Consider the following 23,525-nt stretch of genomic DNA (forward strand, 5'->3'; position numbering starts at 1 on the left):
CCAAGAGAGTTCAAGCCCCATGACCAACCAAAAAAGAAAAGAAAAAAAAATGTGCATTTCTTGTGAATTTTGGAAAAGACTAAATGTTTGATTTTGTCATAGGACATCTTCAGATGAGTGAGTTGCAGATTTAACCTTGGCTAGGGAAGATATTTAAAACTCTCCTATCTAGCCAGGCACCTGTTGCTCACGCCTGTAATCCTAGCTACTCAGGAGGATGAGATTTGAGGATCACGTTCAAAGCCAGCCCGGGCAGGAAAGTCAGTGAGCCTCTTATCTCCAATAAACCACCAGAAAACCAGAAGTGGCGCTGTAGCTCTAGTGGTAGGGAGCTAGCCTTGAGCTGAAGAGCTAAGGGACAGCGCTCAGGCCCAGAATTCAAGCCCCATGACCGACAAAAAAACAACAACCTCTCCAAAACACTAAAAAAAAACAACTCAACCAACCTGAGGGTGCCTGAGCAGGTAGCTCACAGCTTCTTCAAAGTACTCCAGGTGGAGAATCGTCATGTCCTTGGGGAGGTCGTCATAGTTGTAATAAGCCAGCGCCATCACAGCAAAACCTTTCCCAGACAGCAGACTTGCTCGATACTCCAGAAGGCCTCCTCCACCTCCATACAGGTCTATGATCCCAGGGAAGGGCCCAGAACCTGGAGGGGGGGGCGGGGGGTTGGCAGGGAGAGGGAAAAAGGAAACACAGATATAGTCCTCAAACCACTTAGATTTTGACTTTTTATATTTGGGAAAGAGCAAGTTGAGAAGTATTCACATCCTGTTTTAAATGAATGTTTTTGAGTGTTATGTTAGTGGAACCTGGGGCCCTAACTTTCATATAAAAATCCAAGTGGAGGAGTTGGACATTTAGTTTAGTTGAAGAGCACTTGCCCGGCAAGTGCAAGGCCCTGAATTCAGTCATCAGCTCTGCAAGAAAAAAACAACACAACAAGTACTAAAAAAAAAAAAAAAAAAATCCAAGTGGAGATATTCTCACCTCTCATATCATTCTCACTCCTGAGTGAAACTGAGGAGGCACAAATGAAAATTAATTCAAGTAGCAGTCTTGGCATTGAGTCAAAAGTGGCCCCCAGGATCCTTCATTAGTTTTGCCCAGTGTTGGCGTGACTTGGGTGGTTCTTGGTGTAGCCTCCTTAGATATTCTGTGTAATAATCAACTGTTCTTTTTTTCATAGGGCCTGAACTCTGGACCTGGGCACTGTCCCTCAGCTCTTCAGCCCAAGGCTAGTGCTCTACCACTTGAGCCACAGCGCCACTTCTGGCTTATTCTGCTTATGTGATGCTGAGGAATCGAACCCAGGGCCTCATGCATGCAAGGCAAGCACTCTACCACTGAGCCACCTTCCCAGCTTGGCTTTTTTTTAACTTTAATTTTATTGTAAAGATGCTGTACAGAGGGGTTACAGTTACATGAGCAAGGGAATGAGGACATTTCTTGTTGAACATTGTCACCCCCTCCTTTGTTTTTCTCCTACTATCCCTTCCCTCCTTGCTTGGCTATTTTGATCATTTCTACATTTCTTTTTTTTTTTTTGGTCAGTCGTGGGTCTTGAACTCTGGGCCTGGGCGCTGTCCCTCAGTTCTTCAGCTCAAGGCGAGTGCTCTACCACTTGAGCTACAGCACCACTTCCAGTTTTCTGGTGGTTTATTGCAGATAGGAGTCTCACAGTCTCTCCTGCCCAGGCTGGCTTTGAACCGCGATCCTCAGATCTCAGCCTCCTGAGTAGCTAGGATTACAGGCGTGAGCCACCAGCGCCCGGCTCATTTCTACATTTCTAATTCTGGCTTTTTACTAGTTAACTAGAGATAGGTATCTCTCCTGTTTTTGTGTCCTCGCTGGCTTGGAACCACAATCCTTGTATCAGCCTTCTAAGTAGCTGGGATTACAGGCATGAGCCACCAATGCCACACTAATGTTTTAATTTTTAAAGTTGACTACAGTGTTGAGATTACCATTTTTAAATTCAGGTGCATTTATCTGAAGATACAGATAAAAGTTACATGATAGGTTATTTATAGTATATGTACATTTCAAGTATTTTTCAATATGTGGCAACTTAAAACTACCAGACTGTTCACCAAAAGCTGCTTTACTGACTTATACTCCTACCTATAGACTATTCTCCATTTGCCATCCTTTTTATTGTAAGTATTTCTACTAGTCAACAAGTGGTTGAGTCTTGTTTCATTAATATAATCTTGCAGCCTATGTCTTTTGACTGGAAAACTGACACCATTAACCTTCAGCCTTATAATTTAAAAATGGATATTAATTCCTATCATTTTTGACATTTATGTAAAGTTATGATCTCTTATAATCCTCATTTGGGGGGGGGGGTCAGTCCTGGGGCTCAGCCTGGAGGGCTGTCCCTGAGCTATATATATATATATATATTTATATATTTAAATTATATATATATATATATATATTTTTTTTTTTTTTTATTTTTTGGTCAGTTGTGGGGCTTGAACTTGGCTTGAGCCCTGTTCCTGAGCTCTAGGGCACTACAACTTTGAGCCACTGGGTCACTTCTGGTTTTCTGGTGGTTAGTTGGAGATAAGAGTCTCATGGACTTTCCTGCCTGGGCTGGCTTTGAACCTTGATCCTCAGATCTCAGCCTTCTGAGTAGCTAGGATTACAGGCATGAGCCACCAGTGCTGGGCCTGAGCTCCTTTTTGCTCAAGCTAGCACTCTACTGCTTGAGCCACAGTGGCCCTTCTGGCTTTTTATGTGATTAACTGGAGATAAGTTTCACAGACTTGCCTTCCCTGGGCTTGCTTTGAACCTTAATCCTTGGATCTCACCCTCCTGAGTAGCTAGGATTATAAGCTTGAGCCACTGTTGCCCAGAAATCCTCATTTTCTGCCTGGGAATATGGCTTAGTGGTAGAGTGCTTGCCTAGCATGCATGAAGCCCTGGGTTCAATTCCTCAGTACCACATAAACAGAAAAAGCTGGAAGTGGCACTGTGAGTCAAGTGATAAACTGCTATCCTTGAGCAAAAGAAGCTCAGAGACTGGCAAAGAAGGAGGAGGAGGAGGAGAAGGAGGAGGAGGAGGAGGAGGAGAAGGAGGAGGAGGAGGAGGAGGAGGAGGAGGAGGAGGAGGAGGAGGAGGAGGAGGAGGAGGAGAAAGAGGAGGAGGAGGAGGAGGAGGAGAAACAAGAACAGAAATAAATAAATTCTCATTTTCTTATCTACTCATTTAGTGAGATTTATTCTTTCCCATATTTTCATGGTTGTATAGGATTCCTTCATGTACCTTCTACAGTGCTGGAATAATGGTGATGAATTCTTATACTTTTTGTTTATCATGGAAGGTTTTTATTTCTGCTTTAATAATAAAGGATAGCTTTGGTGGATATAGCAACCATAATTGGCAGTTTCTTTCTTTCAGGGATTGCAATATATAATTCTGTATCTTCTTGGCTTACTAGAAGTTATTTTCTGATCTTCATTTGGTACCTTAAATAGCCTTTTATTTATTTAGTTTTGGTTGGTCATGGGGTTTGAACTCACAGCCTAGATGCTATACTTGAGTTTTTTCACTCAAGGCTGGTACTCTGCCACTTTGAGCCACAGTGCCATTTCTGGTAGTTAATTGGAGATGAGAGACTTTCACAGACTTTCTTGCCCAGACTGGCCTCAAACCATGGATCCCCAGATCTAAGCCTCCTGAGTAGCTGAGACTATAGGCATGAGCCACATGTGCCTAAATCTTTTTTAAGCTTTGAGAATTTTTTCCTATTATCTTATAGAATATTTTTATCCTCTTGTCTTACTCCTCTTCTCCTTGTTCTGTGTCCTTGATTCATACATTTGGTTTTTTAATGATAGCCCAGAGGTCTTAGAAATTTCATTTGCACTCTTTATTTTTCCCTTATCTTTATGCACATGTACTAATTAATCTACCTTATCTTCAAGCTCTAATATTTCATTTTCAACTTGATCCAGATATTATCAAGGAAGGCTTTCAAATGATGGTCAGGTTGAAGTTTTTAATTTCTAAAAATGTTTTATTTTGAGAGTGTTCACTTTTGGAGAAGTCATGTTTGTTTTTCACTTTTGTTTTTTCACATTTCTTGTGTGCATTAGTATTGTGTATTAGTATTCCCAGAATCAAGTCAAAGTCAAGTAATTGGTTAGAGTTTTGGTTTTTCCCTTCACCTGAACACAAGGAAGAGAGAGAGAGAGAGAGAGAGAGACAGACAGACAGACAGACAGAGAGAGAGAGAGAGAGAGCTGGCCTTGAGGCTTAAGCTCAGGGCCTAAGCACTGTCCATGAGCTTTTTAGCTTAAGGCTAGCACTCAACCCCTTGAGACATAGTTCCACCTCAAGCTTTTTGTTGCTTAAAAGTCTCATGAATTTTTCTGTCAAGGCTGGCTTCAAACCGCAATCCTTAGACATCAACCTCCTGAGCAGCTAGGGTTACAGGCATGAGCCACCAGTGCCTGGGGACACAGATATTTTAATAGGATTATATAATTTATATACATACATCTCAAGTCATGAATACTAAAAGGTTATTTTGAAACAAAAAGAGAACATATTTAGATAGGCTTGAAGCCATAGCACTCCATTCAACATTAAGAACATTTTCCCTAGATGCATAACAATGTGGCATCTTTGGTTATTGCATGGTCTCATGGACGATTTTGTATTTTCTTCGTATTTTGTGTTTTTCTTTTGTCCCCTCAACCCTCTCTTTTGGTAGACCTGGTTCCTGAACCCAAAGCCTTGGACATACAAAGCAAACAATTTACCACTGAGCTACATTCTTAGCACCCTCTAGACTTTGGCTTTCTCAAGTTCTATAAGAAATCTTTCTTGCTATGCGCTGGTGGCTCATACCTGTAATTTAACTACTCAGGAGGCTGAGATCTGAGGATCATGGTTAAAGGCCAGCCCAGGCAGGAAACTCCATGAGACTCATCTCTAGTTAACCACCAGAAAACCAGAAGTGGTGCTGTGGATCAAGTGGTAAAGTGCTCACCTTGAGCTGAAGAGCTCAGGGACAGTGCCCAGGCCCAGAGTTCAAGCCCCACAGCCAACAAAAAAGAAAAACAAAATAAGAAAGAAAAGCAATAAAAAAAAGAAACCTTTCTTGGCTTTGAAGTTATAAAGCTATCCACGTCCCACCTCCTCCCCCCCAACAGTTATAATGACTTGTTTTTCACATGTATGTCTTCCATTCTTCTGGAATTCATTTTGGTATATGATGTGAGGTAAGGGTAATAATAAGTAATAAAACTGAGTTTTCCTAAACATGTTTACTACTACCACCATGCTTCCATATGCATATGCACATTATACAAATGCTAACTTATGAAATGTCTATTCTGTACTGTTGCCTTACTAGTTAATTTCTGTATCAACATATGCTTTAGTAACTGGAACTTAATAATGAAGCTTAATTTGCAGTACGACAATTGTATTCAATATTCCCTTGAAGCTTTTTTTTTCATTATTTCATGTGATGATTTAGCTTTGCTATCAACTTCACTGGGTTGAGAACCTAGGAGATTAGTAAAGCCAACCTCTAAATGGGAACACCAACACCAAAGGTGGGCAGCATTCCTTAGGGAGAGGGCCAGGATGGATGTAAGGGGGAAAGGAGAGAGCATGCTAGCTCAGGCCTTCTCTCCACTTCCTAGTTCCATGAAGTAGGCTGCTCAGCTCCACCACACCTTCTTCTTCATCATGACAGATCAAAATAAGCCAAAATAAACATTTCATCCTTTTAAGTTATTTATATCAGGTATCCTGTCACATAATGTGTGTACTTAACACCTATTACATAACAAGTTTTTATTTTACTGCTTATAGATGCACTCTAAAACACACAGACAAAATTGCTCAGAAAAGTGAGATCATATTACACTCATTTCTGAGGCTTACTTCATTTGATGATACATCCTAATAGCTTCACCTCATTTTTAACAGCTGAATACATTTTTTTTTTTTTTTTGTCGGTCATGGGGCTTGAACTCTGGGCCTGGGCGCTGTCCCTCAGCTCTTCAGCTCAAGGCGAGCGCTCTACCACTTGAGCTACAGCGCCACTTCCGGTTTTCTGGTGGTTCATTGGAGATAGGAGTCTCAGTCTCTCCTGCCCAGGCTGGCTTTGAACCGCGATCCTCAGATCTCAGCCTCCTGAGTAGCTAGGATTACAGGCGTGAGCCACCAGCGCCCAGCGAGCTGAATATATTTCAAAGTATGGTATAAATAGTTCTATCAGGTTTTTTTTTATTTCTTCATCTTTCTAAAAAAATTTTTTGTACTACTGGGCCTTGAATTCAGGCCTTGTGTTTGTTGAACAGACATCCCTTGAACCGTGCCCCCTCCCCCAGCACTTTTTTGCTTTGTTTTTTTATTTTGTTTATTGTCAGTCCTGGGGATTGAACTCAGGGCTTGGGCACTGGCCTTGAGCTTCTTTTGCTCAAACCTACCACTTTACCACTTGAGCCATAGTGCCACTTCCAGCTTTTTCTATGTGGTACTGACTAAATGAACCCAAGGCTTCATGAATGCTAGGCAAGCACTCTACCACTAAGCCACATTCCAAGCCCATTTCTTTGTTTTTTTTAGACAGGATCTAGTGCTTCTTTCACGGAGCTGGTCTTGGGCCAGGATCATCCAACTTTTATCAGTCGTACAGCTGGTACGACTGATTTGTGGACCACTGTGCCCAGCTTATTGACAATCTCACTGACTTCTTGTCTGGGCTGACTTCCAACTCTAATCCTACTGGCCCTCACCTCATGAGTAGCTGGTTACAAGTGTAAGTCACATCATCCATCTTCAGTTTTTCATTGTAACAAGTACTGCTAAGAACTGACTTGTAGATTTCAGCAGGGGAGGTTCCTGGAGGCAGAACTCCATGTCAAAGAGCATTCTGGCAGTTTGGAAAAGAGAAGTTAATTCAATGGCTTCTGGAAGCCCACTGAATACCAAGAGTATGAGTTACCAAATCAAGGACATATTATATTCATAAAAGGATAGCAGGACAAACTCTAGTAATAAAGAAAATAAGAACAATCTAATTGACCAAAATTTGGAACCTCGGCCTTTTAGAAAGTGAGAAAACGTTGAAATGAATGATTCTAACAGAGCCCCAGGACACAATGAAGAAGTTTAAAAAGCCCTATCTGGGTTGTCAGGTTCTGGCACAGTAACAATTGGAAGGCAACATAGTTGCCTAGGAGATCAGTAGTGATTTTCACAGGAAAGACCTTTTCCGTAGATCCCTTTAGACTGTTGATTTTTGTGCTTGTTACTACTTCAGTGACAATATCGTACGACTTTTTACCAAAGAACTATTTTCTCAATTTCATTTATGCCTTAGAGAAGCATTGGGACCACTGAAACTGGTAGGAGGAAGCTTTCAGGATCGAGAAAAAAATCAATGTTGGCCACACTTTCTCAGCCTCCACTGACCTCTAAGTGCCCCGTGGAGGGCCTGGGAGTGGGGAACGTGAGGCTGGTGGGTGGGATGCGGTGCACCTGCGACCAATCCCCCCATCGGCCCACCATCCCAGACAGAGCAGCGAGGCCACAGGCACTCACCTGGCGGCAGGAAGAGGGTGGCCCGCACCCGGCCCTCGCGCACCGGCACCCGCCGCACCCCGGCCGCCATGAAGTGCCGCTCGTGCACCGCCCGCGCCAGCACGCGCCCGCCCTCGGGCTCGCCGGGCCCGGCGGGCTCGCGGCCGTCCAGCACCTCCAGCTCCAGCAGCAAGGGCGTCTGCACGTCCCGCTTGAGCAAGCGCCAGAAGGGCCTGTCGGGCTGCAGGGCCCAGACGAGCCCCATGGGCTCGAGCCCCGCGAAGCTGCCGCCCAGCGCGGGCGCGCGCTGCAGGTCCAGCTGGCCGCGGGCGTCGGCGCGGTAGCGCGCGTGGGCCCGGAAGAGCGCGCCCTTCTCGTCGCGCAGGGACGCGCGCAGCGCCACGGGCTGCTCGGGGGCCAGGCCGTGCACGGCGATGCGCACCGGCTCGTCCCAGCACACGCGGCCCGCGGGCTCCACCACCACCCTGGGCGCCGCCATCTCGACTGGAGCCGGGACGCAGGGTGGGAGGGGAAATCCTTCCACGGGTGAAGTCAGCCTGTGGTAGTCAGCAATCCGGCTGCTCGAGTTCTGCCCGCCTCTCCGCACCTCAGGTCGCCCTGACCCGTCCTGACCACCTGGCCTGACTACAGACGCCAATCCCCACTCTCACCCTGCACATTCTTGCAGGCTCTCGGGGTAATTACACGCCCCCCTTCACCGCCCCCTCCCTCTCTCCCGCCCCCCCCCCCCCCGCCAGGTTCAAAGGTGGCCGCTGTTCTTGGTCCGGACAGAGGCCCGTCAGTCTTTCCTGATCGGAAAGTTTTCCTTCCCGGCATGTGTGGTGTGCTTTATCCCGGTGAGACACGTAGCAGCGGGAGTGGCCTTTGGGGCAAAATTTGAGACTGAGTCCTTCTGTGTATTGACTGGGAGCCGCATTCCAAGACCGGCCCCTGGGTGCTTGGCATTCTATGCACTCTAGATTGAGAAAACTGTGTTGAAATAGATGTACAAAGGACGCTTAAGCGGAAAGACTAGAAAGGATGGTTTGGTGAGGGTAAAGCAAGTCAGTGTCTTAAACGTGTCCCTGATTCCCATTTAACCCATGCGTCTCTTCCTACGCCTTTCCTAAAGGCCATGCATTTAAATTGGAGCATACAATACAGTCTCACTGCTCTTCTATAGCTTGGAAATCTTTTCTTTTCCCTTTCCCCTCCCTCTCCCTTCCTCTCCCTCTTGTCTGAGACCAGGATTCAAAGCTGATTGGCTGTTGCTCTACTAACTGAGACACGCCTCCAGCTCCAAGCTGGAGTGTCTTTAACAAACTACCCAGTTAAAGATTTGTTAGGAATATTAAGTGGAAAAACACTGCCAGATTCGCGTGTGGTATCTACCCAGAAAGATCTAGTCTGTATTGGTAGGGCTAGGAATTCCAAAAAGAAGCAATATAATTTGAGAAGATTTTTAAATGAAGAAAACCATATTCACAAAGGCTTTGGAAAGCTTGAAATAAAAAAGACCCAAGGCTGGGAGGTTGGCTCAGTGGCAGAGCGCTTGCCTTGCATGCCTGAGGCCCTGGGTTCGATTCCTCAGCACCACCTAAGCAAAAAAAAAAGAAAGAAAGAAAGAAAGAAAGAAAAACCTGGAAGTGGCGCTGTGACTCAAGTAGTAGAGCGCTAGCCTTGAGCTGAAGAGCTGAGGGACAGTGCCCAGGCCCAAAGTTCAGGCCCCAGGACCAGACCCAAAAAAATAATAATAATTAAAAAAAATTAAAAAAAAAAAGACCCAACAATGTTTGAGGCAGAATAGTCATCCTTAAAGCATAACATGGCAGGTAGGGTCACACTGAATATCTTGACTTGACTCTCCTCTTACCATCCTGTGCCTCTCTTTGGCTGAACTCAACCACACAGCTTAGCCTGCTTGGACTCTGATCAAGATGGAAAAGGAAGGGTATGTGGAGGTGTGGGGTAAATGACAGCTAAATATTTATACATTGGAAAAAAAAAAGCAAACTAGGACTCAGTTCCCAGATTTCTGTGACCTTTCCTACCCAAATCCCCACTTTCTGTGACCTTTCCTCCCATTACATCTAATGAAGCAACTGCTTTTGGGTATTTGAAATACCTGTTGTTTAAGGTGTAACAAATAGGCTAGGCCCCAATCTGGGAAATTCAGCTGGCTAAAAAACTTGCCTGGATCACTGCAGGCTCCCATCACAGAAAATGAATGAAATAGCTGGAGTTCAGAAGTTGCACAGGCAAGATTCTCATCTCCAATGCCCAGGTTTCTGAGAGGTACACAGAAATCACTCAGTGAAGCATGAGGGAGAAACAGCTGACAAGGGGGCCTGAGCCTGGCCATTTAGAGCACCACCACTAAGGATGGCTCTACCTAGGAGAGGCGTGGAGGAAGCACAGGCCAGGTCTCAGAGCTGTCCACAGTCAGCAAAGCATCAGCTGCCATAGAAAGTTGCTGGTACTCATAAGAGGTACCAACAAACAATTCCAGTGTTTATCTGGCATCTTGATGATGGCCAAGTTTAATATCCAGATGGAGGACATACTGTGCTCAGAATGAAACCAAATCATAAATCTCTGTGCCCCTAAGTAGGCATGAGGACCTCATGGATAGACAAGATCCTGATCCATGGCCAGTTTGCAGGGTTTCATTCACCTTAGATCCTTCCTCCTCCACATCCTCAATCACTAAGAGACTTTATGAGTGGCTTATAATTAATAGAAATGTACATTGTTTATGAACTTGCGCAAAAAATCCCCTGCCGGGCGCTGGTGGCTCACGCCCGTAATCCTAGCTACTCAGGAGGCTGAGATCTGAGGATCGAGGTTCAAAGCCAGCCCGGGCAGGAAAGACTGTGAGACTCCTATCTCCAATAAACCACCAGAAAACCGGAAGTGGGGCTGTAGCCCAAGTGGTAGAGCGCTCGCCTTGAGCTGAAGAGCTGAGGGACAGCGCCCAGGCCCAGAGTTCAGGCCCCACGACCGACCAAAAAAAAAAAAAATCCCCTGAAATTCTTGTTTTTCTTTTTTTGTTTTTTCACAGGTTGTGGGGCTTGAACTCTGGGCCTAGGCGCTGTCCCTCAGCTCTTCAGCTCAAGGCTAGCACTCTACCCCTTGAGCCACAGCTCCACTTCTGGCTTTTTCTGCTTATGTGGTGCTGAGGAATCAAACCCAGGGCCTCATGCATGCAAGGCAAGCATTCTACCACTGAGCTACCTTCCCAGCCCCAATTCTTGTTTTTCTTGTCCAAAGCTTTGAGACTGAGACATACAGTTTCTCAGAGGAATCTACCCTTGCAGTGAGTGATAGAATTCTCATGTCTCTTCTTCAAGAGATCTTGCCATTATTCCTTAAAGGAAGACTCCCCACAGTTAGGGATTTTAGTTTATATGGAAGTCATGGCTTTCAGACCAGACACTGGCTGGCTGGGCAGAGTTTCATCATTATCCTGATAAGCCCTCTGTCAGTTTACTCCCCAGTACCTTGAACTATGTCAGTTAACTTAGTTGGGTTGTTTACTAAGACCTTTACCCCATTTCCAGTTCATATTTGGAAGTTTGAGAAATTAAACTTTTCAGGTGCTGTGTTGATTACTTTTGTAATTTTGTTAGATAAGAAGCTTGACTGGACTGCTGGGTGAAACAACTGTTGTAGAAACAAAATGACACAGTGGCCTACAAAATAATTCATCTTTTTCCCTAATGTCCTTCATTTGTTTCAGAATTCTATCCAGAATGCCACAATACTGTTAGCATAGGCGGTCATATAGAGAGAGGTGAGCAGGCCCAAAGAAATGCCCTAGACCCCCCCCCAGATGGCTTAGGTCCACATCATAGGCCAATGATTAATATAATGGGTCTATACCCTCCTTAGGCAGACTGTACCTGTATCAAGTTAAGATACAGAGGATCAAACACATTGCCTATGTCTTCTTACACCAGGGAAGCCATTGAATATTCATCAAACCATCCTCATAAACCTCAAAACTGAGGGCCTCAGTTTAATGTCACTTAGTAACTCTACTCTATTGGGTAAAACCCCAGGCCCCAAGCCCTTCGACAAAGCCAGTACTTATCTACAGGAGCCACTTCATCCCTTGAAGTACACTCATACTATTTAGGCAGTTGACTGCTTTTCCAACTGTTCCTCATACCCTCAAAATGTACTTTTGCTTTGTTTTGTGAATAAATCACTCTTTACTATGTCCAAAAGAAAGAAGAGGAGGGGGAGGAGGAAGAAGAGAAGGAAGAGGAGGAGGAGAGAGAGAGACAATGAAGAAGAGGAGATTTTCTCTTTTCTTTGCTTTCAAAGCCAGTTTGTTAGCGAACAGAGTCATCCATGTCTATTTTACTTCTGTTTTAAGGTTCTGTCCTGATCCAAAATCTCGGAGATGCTTAGTATTCCAGCATGATAAATAGTGGAAGAAATTACCTTGGAGAGTGTTAGAACAGTCTAATATCTTGCTGTGTGCTTCCCAAGGTACTAAGAAAGCATAATCACCAGGGAAAACCAAGAAAGCTACTCTTACTGCTAGTTCTTTTCTGAGCCTACTCATGTCTGTGGAAGGTGGAAACCCAAGCATCAGGTCATCTTCATGTGGGAAAAAGAATCTTCTACTCATTTTTTTTGTCCTTTGAATTTTAGCTCTCAATTATTGTCCCCTCACCTTTCTACCCTTTGTTTACATTCCCCCCCCCCTTTTTTTTTTCTTTTTGTCGGTCATGGGGCTTGAATTCTGGGCCTGGGTGCTGTCCCTTAGCTCTTCAGCTCTAGGCTAGCACTCTACCAATTGAGCCACAGCACCCCTTCTGGTTTTGAGTGGTTTATTGGAGATAAGAGTTTCATTGACTTTCCTGCCCGGGCTGGCTTTGAACCACAATCCTCAGATCTCAGCCTCCTGAGTAGCTAGGATTACAGGTGTGAGCCACCGGTGCTTTTCGATAGAAGCAAAGGAAGTTATTGAGCTGGAAAGTTACAGATAACAGCCTCAATTTTCCTTTGTATTCAGCCTGGCTAGGCAGAGCCAGGGATTATAGGCTATTAGAAAACATAGCTTTATGCCACGCCTACTCCGGTGGAGTCTGCTTAGCATGGGAAACCAGCTTTCAGACCTGAGAAAGGGGCTTCAGAGACCTATCTCTGAGTATTGGGACTTCACCGAAGTCTACCTCAGAGAATGGGGCTTTACAGAGACATATCTCCGAGTTTGGGGACTTCACCGAAGTCTACCTCGGAGAATAGGGCTTCTAAGAGGCCTACTCCTGGAAAGGCTGGCAAACCCCTAGGAAAGATGTGTTTCTGTTTCTGCTTTTCTTTTCTTCACTGTATAAGAGTGCCTATTAATCTTTTACTGTTTCTGCTGCTCTTTGTACTTACTCATTGTCAACGTTCCTTTATTCAAAGCTCTTTCTTAAGAGTGTTGACGACTCCAACATCTGATGAGTGTCTTAAAAATATGACTAACTCACCAGAGTTAAGTGCTACCCTGAAAGCCCCTCTTATGGAGGCTAGTAGACAAATATAAGTAAATATAAAAGTATTGGGGGTTTCATGAAGTCACTTCAGCAGAAGGAATTGTCTGTAAGAGATTTACAAGAAGCTGTAGGCGCGGCTAGAACAGAAAGAATGTATGGCAATTGCTGAGTTAACTACTTAGGAGAAAGAACTTCCTGTTACTCTCTTTCATTTACTAAGAGACTTGCTAGATCTAGGCCTCTGTGACCTTACTATTGAAGAAGGAACAGAAAAGATCTTATGGGACAGTTAAGGCCTCTATAGAAATAAGGTAATGGTTAGTTGGTGACAAACATCGAAACCCATTATATTTCTTAGAGATAAGCTGGAAACAAGTGCCTTTCAGGCGACCAGCTGGTGACCGCCCAAGAATGAAGCCCTGCAGCAAGATTATGTAACCTTTTGCCCTTTCTTATGGAGATTTTTGCTATAGAAGTTTGTTATCCTCTGCATTAAATCGCACTCAGCATCCACTCCTAATGTGTGTGAGTTGTCTGCCATCTCCCCATCCTATTCCAGGTTCATCCCCTAGATATCCTCCGTCTTCCCGACAGAACCCGGTCCGAGGCAGCTTTAAGCCAAGCACTGGTGGCTTATGCCTGTAATCCTAACTACATATGATACTGAGATCTGAGGATCATGGTTCAAAGCCAGACCAGGCAGGAAAGTCTGTGAGACCCATCTCCAATTAACTACCAGAAAACCAGAAGTGATGCCATGGCTCAAAGTGGTAGAATACAAGGCTTCAGCAAAAGAGCTCAGAGATGGTGCCCAGGCTCTAAGCCCCACAGCAAAGAAGTTTTAGCCAAATGGCATTTTATTTAGTTAACATCTGAATCTAACACTGAATGCTCAGAAATACAGCAATATAGAAAATTCCATGAAGAAAACAAAGGGTATGGGAAATATAGAGGTTGGAAATTGTAATTCACTTAAGAAAAAGAAGGAACTACTTGCCATATTTATATCTTTTTTATCCTATGTTCTTTTCTGGTAATTACAAATGTCCCATGACATTTTTATTTGTACATACTTTTTTTCTTTTTCTTTTTTTTTTTTTGTCGGTCACGGGGCTTGAACTCTGAGCCTGGGCGCTGTCCCTTGGCTCTTCAGCTCAAGGCTAGTGCTCTCCCAGTTGAACCACAGCACCACTTCTGGTTTTCTGAGTGTTTTATTGGAGATAAGAGTCTCATGGCCTTTCCTGCCCTGGCTGGCTTTGAACAGTGATCCTCAGATCTCAGCCTCCTGAGTAGCCAGGATTACTGGCATGAGCCACCCTGCCCCGCTTTGTACATATTTTCTGAAAAAAAAATATGTGAACCTCCAAAATGTCAAGTTAGGGCCTGTGGAATATTACTATCCATATTTAAGGTGAGTTTATTATGTAAAATAACCTTGCTGGTTGAATGCCCTATGTGTCAACATCTGAATTTTCATTAGTAAGGGAGAGTTTAGATGGATTTTTGTCACCCCAATCTCTCTTTGCCTAAGTTACAGTAAAACATGATCCTAGCAGATTTTGGCTATAAGATGTTGTGAAGGTCTCTGCTTGTATATGCATTCGTTTACTTACCGGCAGATAGGTTGTGGGATTAAAGCTAGGCACAGCAAAAGTGATGGGTAAGCCCTGATTTCTTCCTCAGGTGCTTATTTACTTTCGAGACTAAACTGCAAGTCAGTCCTACATCCTACAGTGCCATAGGGCTTGTTTCAGGTAAAGGTGCTCTTTCTTCCAATATTTTCTTGTTTTGTAAAAACCAATGTTCTTCCTCAAATGACATTCATGGAACGAGACTTTCATTTATACATTCATGGTTGTTACACAAACTATCTGAAGAGGAACAGAGCAAAATCACCACACAGGGTATTTGTGGAAGGGTAATGATCAGTGACAATAGCACAGGAATGAAAAGATACACTGTATCAGTTACATTTCTAAGTTTTATTTTCAAAAAGTACTTGTTCTTACAGCTTCCATGTTATTAATGAAAATGATTTTAAAAAGTATTGTAAATAGTAACTTTTTTATTTTTGCAAAAAGGAATATTCCTCTAATACATAAGGATGAGCTAATCTAAACTGAAGTTCTTACATATTGTTGAGTATTACAGTCAGACCAACAAAGAATGAGCTACTTTTTCTGGAGAATCCCCTTAACTCTACCCGCCCAAGTGTTTGTGGAAGAAAGTCTGGAGTTGCTTCCACGCATCCACTTGGGCCACTGCATGAGCCTTGGCTTCTCCTCCAAACAAGATATTAGCCCCAACCAAGAGATGCATGCCAGCCCTGCACAAGGGGAAGTAAGGGGGCTCAATATAGTGCCCTGCCTCAGGGTAAAGGATGATCTGGGGCTTTGCCTTCCCATGGGCCTCTAGGCGCTTAGAGGCCTCATTTGCATAGAACTCACTCTTCCAGTTGTGGTCATCCTGACCCACAAGGAACAGGAAGGCAGTGTCAGACCTTTCCACAGGAATGAAGCTCTTCTCTTCTACCAAAGGGCTTTGCAGGCCTTCTATCACATCCATGATGCCATCTTTTGTGAACTTGACTCGATTCCTGAGCAAACTCACAGGGGGCACAGACTCATCCTTGTAGTGTATGGTTCCCCCAACAGCAGCCACAGAGCCATTGATTATGACAGCAGCCGTGACACCCTTCAGGAAAGAGGTGACAGCAAGGCCGAGTTCGCCTCCTTTGGAATTCCCAAGGAGCCCAATTCCTGGACCCTTTACCTGAGAAAGACACAGAACAGAGAGAGAATGAGTCCTCAAACAGGGCAGTGGAGTGAGAGGTGCCCAGCTGGCTCTGGTGGACCTGGGCCCCCCTCTGGGCTCACCTCTGGGCTCTACTTGTTCTCAAGGTGACAGATCCTTCCCCCTTTCCTTCCTCCTTTTGGTCAGTCGTGGGGCTTGAACTCTGGGCCTGGGCACTGTCCCTGAGCTCTTCAGCTCAAGGTGAGCACACTACCACTTGAGCCACAGTGCCACCTCTGGTTTTCTGGTAGTTAATTGGAGATAAGAGTCTCATGGACTTTCCTGCCTGGGCTGGCTTTGAACTGCGATCCTCAGATCTCAGCCTCCTGAGTGGCTAGGATTACAGGTGTGAGCCACTGGCATCCCACCCTTGCCACAATTTCTCCGTCACCATTCTTGGTGACTTCAATGGCATCAAGATATATTACATGGACTTCCTAGTCCTCCACACCTGTAATCTTTTATCTACCCCATTTGAGCTCCTATTACTACGTTAACTCTTCATGACCAATGAGTACATCACTGCAAAGCCACAGCTTTAAGCATTCCATTTTCAGATCATCAGCTTTAATTCCTCCAGCTTGGCCCTTCTGTTTTATCCCTTCCCTGTCCAAATCTCTGAGACCACAGCCACCACTTTTTTTTTTTTTTTTTTTGCTGGTCCTAGGGCATGAACTCAGACCTGGCATGGGCGCTGTCCCTAAGCCTCTCTGTGCTCAAGGCTAGTACTCTACCACTTGAGCCACAACACCAGTTCTGCCTTTTCTTTCTTTCTTTTTTTTTTTTTTTTGTCGGTCGTGGGGCTTGAACTCTGGCCTGGGCGCTGTCCCTCAGCTCTTCAGCTCAAGGCGAGCGCTCTATCACTTGAGCTACAGCGCCACTTCCGGTTTTCTGGTGGTTTATTGGAGATAGGAGTCTCACGGTCTCTCCTGCCCGGGCTGACTTTGAACCGCGATCCTCAGATCTCAGCCTCCTGAGTAGCTAGGATTACAGGCGTGAGCCACCAGCGCCCGGCTTGCCTTTTCTATTTATGTGGAACTGAGGAATCGAACTCAGGGATTGATGCATGCTAGCCAAGCACTCTATCACTAAGCCACATTCCCAGCCCCCGCTTCTTCATTTCCCACCTCCTCCAGCTTAGATTTCATGCTTCATTAATGTGATTGCACCTTACAAACACTCTCACTCCTTTATTACCACTTCCGCTTTGCTCACACTGGCCTGGAACAGATCAGCTGTTCATGTCCATCAGACTAGTGCTGGGTTGGGGAAAAATATACAAGGGTGCTGATCACCTTACTTTCATCCCAATGAGCATTCAGAGTGTCACCCATCATTGGTATTTTGCTTCATCTTCTACCTCCTCCAGCCACTTCAGCCTTTACATTCACCTCAGCTTTCCATTATTCCCTGGACACTGAAGCAAATAGGTAGGGGATTCTCAATTTCCCACTGCCTAATCTACCTACTTTCACATGAACTCAAGTTCTTGAGTGTCCCTCCTGATCTTCTCAAAGGCCACCATCGACTTGTGCTTAGGGAACATTCTCTAGGACTGCCTCCTGGGATTCTTCCCACCTCCTTTCCACTTTTACTGTGTTTTCGCTACTGGCTCTTTCCCTTCAGGTACTTTCTGCTCTATTAGTGACCATTTTTGACCTCAGCCAAGATAACTATTGCCCTGAAAGTCTATTCCTGTTCAAAGCAAAATCTGTGGGAAAGGTTATCTAGATTTGTTCCCTTTTCCTCAATACCTCACTCAATGCTACCAACAGTAGTGGGCTTGTTTTTTGCAGTTTTCCACAAGAATGATTCCTGTCCTTGTATCCCAGTGTATCATGTTGTAAATAAATGACCCTTTGGATCATATATTAAAGTTCTGGTAATTAAAACCATTTTAATCACCCTAAGTTTTCAAAGGAGAAAAGAGGTGTTAAAGTCATGGAAATAGAAATTGACGAAAATAATCTAGGTGCTGGTCACTCACACATAATTCTAGCTACTTAGGAGGCTGAGATATGAGAATCACACTTCGGATTCAAAACTCCCATGTTTGGTCAGATGCTGGTGGCTCATGCCTGTAATCTTAGCTATACAGGAGGGTGAGATCTGAGGGTTGTGGTTCAGAGCCAGCCAGGACAAGAAAGTCTGTGATACTCTTATCTTCAATTAACCACCAGAAAACCTAAAGTGGTGCTGTGGCTCAAAGTGGCAGAGCACTAACCTTGAGCTCAGGGACAGCACCTAGGCCCTGAGTTCAAGCCCTGCAATTTGACAAAAACAAAAACAAAACTCTCTCATGTTCAATGAAGCAAAAAGGCAAATAGAGGTATGGGACAAGTTGTAGGGGAGCAGCCATGAACAAAAAGATAACAGAGAGCATTAGGTTCTAAATTCAAGTTCCAGTACCAGTATGCAGTGTACACCTGCACCCACATGTGGACACACACACACACACACACACACACACACACACAGAGGCAGTAAAGACAATGGTAGGCAGAGGCAATGCATGAAGGAAGAGGAGACCTGTTATTTAGCCCAGAAAACTCAGAGAAGATCTAACCTCAGGGTGATTGCGCAGGAAGTTCAGAGCTTCTTCAAAGTACTCAACACGCATGGTATCCATGACCTTGGGGAGGTCATCATAGTTGTAATAAGCCAGGGCCATCACAGCAAAACCCTTCCCAGCCAGCAGACTAGCTCGATACTCCAGGAGGCCTCCTCCAACTCCAAACAGGTCCACAATCCCTGGATAGGGCCCAGGTTCTTGGAAAGAAACAAGACAGAATAGTAAACAATTCCTGAAACTCTTGGCAGTGGTATCAAAAGCCATTTGCTGACTACATGAGGATGATCAGGTTTTCCACTGTTAAAAATGTTGAAAGAAGCCAGGTGTTAGTGGCTCATGCCTGTAATCCTAGCTACTCAGGAGGCTGAGATCTGAGGATTGCAGTTCAAAGCCAGCCTGGGCAGGAAATTCCAGGAGACTCTTATCTCCAATAAATCACTCAGAAAACCAGAAGTAGCACTGTGGCTCAAGTGGTAGAGCATTAACCTTGAGCTGAAGAGCTGAGGGACAGCGCCCAGGCTGACTTCAAGCCCCCATGACCAACAAAATAAATACATAAATATATAAATAAATAATAAAAAAAATAAAATGGTGAAGGGTAAACAAAGGAGGAGGCTGCAATGCTTGGTAAGAAATGTATGCATTTTCCTGCCCATGTAATTGTAACCCCTCTGTACAGTATGTTCTCAAATAAAATAAAATAAAATTAAAAAAAATAAATAAAATGGTGAAAGACTAAAGTGGCTAAAACTAAATCCACATCCCCTGCACACTCAGAATCTCAAAACCCCACAGAGTTTTAAAAAGAGCATGGAGTGCTTTTTGATATTAACATTTCATAGGCCATTGATACAGCTCACTGAGAAGAGCATTTGCCTAGTATACATGCCTGATACTAGAAAAAAAATCAATGAATTTCACATGCAGCCTGTTAAGTGAATGGACACAGACTCCAAAGGCTACATTCATCCTGCATAAGTCTGGGTATGGGATATTTTCACATTAGAGAAAGTGTGTCTTTAACATTCCCAAGAACTCAGCAAGCACCTGAGAGGCATCACTGCATCTGGGCCCCTTTCTCCCTTCCCACCATCCTGGATTCTGTGTACTTCTCTTGGTTTTCTTTACAATATCACCCTTCTCATTTGGCTTTTTGTGAACCTTATCTCAGTGAAGGAACTGTGCATGTGCTGTCTGGGGGGGGGGGAGTTCATTGCTTGACACTCCTCTGTGTTGGTTCTTGCAGCTGTGGTCCAATCACTTTGACAGCTGGAAATCTGCGTCCATTCCCTCATCAGGTCTGTTGGTGGTGGACATTTGGGCTGTTTGTAAAGCATTTGCCTCCTGGTACACATGCATCATGAACAGATAGAATTATATCATCTATTTAATGGAAAACTTTCCCAGAATAGCTGAACACTTCCACTCCTAGCTGTATGGAGGAGTTTCTTTTCCTCCAGTTTCTTTTCCTCCTTCTGTCCTGTCAACAAGTGACAGGACAGACTTGCAAGTCTTCATTGCCACTATTGAGGCTGTATAATGAATGTACTCTGTAGTTTTATTACTAAAGAGTCCTTGGCAAGCGGTGTGCTGCTCTCACACCTGTAATCCTAGCTATTCAGGAGGCTGAGATCTGAGGGTCACTGTTCAAAGCCAGCCCGGGCAGGAAAGTCCATGAGACTCTTATCTCCAACAGAAAACTAGAAGTGGTGCTGTGTCTCAAGTGATAGTGCACTAGCCTTGAGCTGAGAGACAGAGACCAGAGTTCAAGCCCAACGACAACAAAAAGTCACTGGCAGTAAGTCTTGATCCAAGAATCTCAGCAGATTTCCAGTTGATAGAAACAGACCTCGCTCCTACTGTAACTGCTGCTTCCCACCAACCTAAGCCTAACAGTGGGCGTGGAAGAAAACTTTTTGTTAAAGTTCTAAAAGAATGTAGGAAAGTTGAAACTACTTGTGGAGGGCATCTCTCTCCTCTCCATTCCTCACGGTGGGTCTTAGGTGAGCAGCTGGGTCAACTCCCCATCCACTGCATTATTCCTTCACCCCATTCTTCTGAGCACCCCTCGAGTGTTGTTACACAGGTATATGCAGAGGACCCAGGGCACTAACACGTGAGCAGCAGCGAGGCCACAGGCACTCACCTGGCGGCAGGAAGAGGGTGGCCCGCACCCGGCCCTCGCGCACCGGCACCCGCCGCACCCCGGCCGCCATGAAGTGCCGCTCGTGCACCGCCCGCGCCAGCACGCGCCCGCCCTCGGGCTCGCCGGGCCCGGCGGGCTCGCGGCCGTCCAGCACCTCCAGCTCCAGCAGCAAGGGCGTCTGCACGTCCCGCTTGAGCAAGCGCCAGAAGGGCCTGTCGGGCTGCAGGGCCCAGACGAGCCCCATGGGCTCGAGCCCCGCGAAGCTGCCGCCCAGCGCGGGCGCGCGCTGCAGGTCCAGCTGGCCGCGGGCGTCGGCGCGGTAGCGCGCGTGGGCCCGGAAGAGCGCGCCCTTCTCGTCGCGCAGGGACGCGCGCAGCGCCACGGGCTGCTCGGGGGCCAGGCCGTGCACGGCGATGCGCACCGGCTCGTCCCAGCACACGCGGCCCGCGGGCTCCACCACCACCCTCACCGCCATCTCGACTGGAGCCGGAAGGGTCCGCAGCGCATGGACTAGCCTGGCGTCTCCCCGCCCCTGCCTCTCCGCCTGGCAGCGGAGGCCAGAGCACTGGCTTCCCTCCCATTGGTTGAGGATCGGGATGCTCTCCCTGCTGCTGTGTGAGCCTTGTTTGGGTGAGAAAAAGTTTCCTGATTGAAAGCAGGAACATCTGCCGCGGGCAAATGCTGATCCTGGCATGCACATAGTTGAGTGTTGAAACAGGCACAAAGACAGACGCAACAACAAAGGCTGAGAGTCCCACCACTCGGATTTTCAGAGCCATCCTTGGTGATTGAAATTCATGTGATCACTAAGAAAGAGGGCCGGGATCCCTGTTTATCCCTTAAGCCATTCCTGAAGCTCAGGGGAGATCGGCTTCCAGGGTTAGCCAGTCTTGGTGCAGTCAGAACCTTTGGGTGCTGGTATGACTTTGCTCTTTAATGGCACGAGCATCTTTTTGCAAAGTATGTAACTCTCTGGATACATTCTCTTTATCTGGACATCTTGTTACAGTTATTGAAGGCAGAACCTGTTTAAAAACAAACAAAAAAAAAACAGGGCCCATGCTCCTGCAAGGAAAGAGAATTCTTTACCTCACAAATCGAATTGCTCTCGGTGTCAGGTTCAGCATTTTTTGTTTTGTTGCTTGTTTGTTTGACCACTTCTAGCAGAAAGCAAGAGACTTATGACCCTGGGCAACACAAGGAGTGTTTCTTAAAGGAACTAAGACATTTGCCAAGGCATAGGAACGTCAGAAGCAAAAGACCCTGTGAGGTTCGTTGAAGAACTTTGGGCCGCAAAGCTAAGTTGCAGGAGCTCTGACTTCCTAGAGGGAGAACACTAAATACAACTATTTGCTGGGTGCAGGTGGCTCCTGTCTGTAATCCTAGCTACTCAGGAGGCTAGGATCTGAGGATCATGGTTCAAAGCCAGCCTGGGCAGGAAAGTCTGTGATACTTTTATCTTCAAGAAACCAGGAGAAAACAGGAGGTAGCACTGTGGCTCAAAGTAGTAGAGTGCTAGCCTTGAGCAAAAGAGTTCAGGGACAGCACCCAGGACCTAAATTCAAGCCCCATGGCTGACTGAATAAATAAATGTATTTCATTCTCTTCTCATTCTGCAGTATCTCTCCCAGTGGCCTCTCTTTGGTGGAGCTCAACTGTACAGCTCAGCTGATCTAGATACCAAGCAGGGTGAAGAAAGGAATTAAAGAAGGTGTTGGGGGAATAGAAGCTCTATAAATACTTAAATAAACTGAAGTAAAAAGTATCATATTAGGTCTTAGGCTCCGTTGACTTTTACCCCATTCCTTAATGGAGCAATTGCTTCTGGGTAGTTGAAATACCCGTTTGTTTGCTTTTTTAAATGTGTAACAATCTGGGAAAGTTTCCCAGTCTAGGAAACTTAAGATCACAAAGAATTTACCTGGGTCACTGCAGTGCCCAGCATAGAAATTAAAAGGTACAGGCAGAGTTCAGAAATTGTACGGGCAGCTCTTCCTCCTCTTCCCAATGCCCTGGTTCCTATGACACCCACAGAAATGGCTCAGTGACACATGAGGGAAAAGCAGCTGACAAAGTGGCCTGGGCCCAGCCACTCAGAACACCTTCACTGGGGAGACCTGAGCCTAGGTGAAATATGGATACTGGGTCTAATTAATACCATCTAGTCCTCACCCCCCTCCATCTTGGCATCTTAATAGATGATGGAAACTTTCTGAGAAGTACAGAGGTGATGTGGATCATTGCTTGAATTGCAGATGTATCATGGGTTGTTTAGCTCCAGAAAAGTTTTGCTCCAGAGAATATTTGCCCTTGGTTGTCCTTGATTGTATCTCCTAGTTAACTTGCCCTAGATTGCCCTGGTTGTTCCCCATAGTTTGCTTTGCTTCTGTAAAGCATACTTTGCTAGTCCCCATACCATGTGACGTGCCCTGTTGTGGTTTTTGCCTTTATAAGCTTTATGATAACTGCATTCGATACTGCAAGTTTTGGGGGGACATGAGTCCACTTGCAGTCACTGGCTTTCAAATATAGAATCATGATTCAACCTTTCAAAATGTGGCTGCTCTGTATCTTGCTGATCAAGATACAGAGTGTTGTACATAGTGTTGTACAGTCATGAAACAGAGAAGCCACATTTTGAGAGGTCAAATTTGGAACCTTTATTGGAATGCTGGTGGTCTGCAGATGGACTTCTGTTACAAAGATCTGCTGCCCAGCGAATACACTTAACACTGTTAGAAACTGAGCCATGAGAGCCAGAGAGGAAAGAAAGAGCAGAAATACAATACCAACAAACCAGATCAACGCTGATGGGGAGCTGAAGTGGGCACGCCATGTTGATCAGAAGAGAGACAGGAGACATGGAGACATGAATGTGGAGACAGGAGACATGGCGTACCTGCGCCTGAACTGGTCCAGGCCTAAATAGGGTCAGGTCAGGGGGCAGGGTCAAAGGGAGCTTGAGAG

At 45.4% G+C, this 23,525-nt stretch overlaps 1 protein-coding gene across 3 annotated transcripts in view; it reads right to left on the reverse strand.

Annotated features, from left to right (window-relative positions):
* Positions 1 to 21,067, reverse strand: part of LOC122118635 (acyl-coenzyme A thioesterase 1-like) — a 33,925-nt gene extending 12,858 nt beyond the window's left edge. Inside the window, exons 1-3 of one of the 3 annotated variants that reach the window (XM_042692476.1) lie at positions 20,559 to 21,067; positions 18,407 to 18,609; positions 15,548 to 15,819 (exon numbers count right to left, since the gene is read on the reverse strand). In XM_042692476.1, coding sequence (XP_042548410.1) covers positions 15,548 to 15,819; positions 18,407 to 18,609; positions 20,559 to 21,033 — 950 coding nt within the window. In that variant the 5' untranslated portion in view covers positions 21,034 to 21,067. Of the gene's footprint in view, positions 1 to 446; positions 650 to 7,576; positions 8,098 to 15,547; positions 15,820 to 18,406; positions 18,610 to 20,558 lie in introns of those variants that run through there. The other 2 variants (XM_042692475.1, XM_042692474.1) reach the window with 2 other exon arrangements.
* Between the last annotated feature and the right edge of the window lie 2,458 nt (positions 21,068 to 23,525).

This window comes from Dipodomys spectabilis, unplaced genomic scaffold (genome assembly GCF_019054845.1).
Source record: "Dipodomys spectabilis isolate Male_0828 unplaced genomic scaffold, ASM1905484v1 ptg000157l, whole genome shotgun sequence".
Classification (NCBI taxonomy): Eukaryota; Metazoa; Chordata; class Mammalia; order Rodentia; family Heteromyidae; genus Dipodomys; species Dipodomys spectabilis.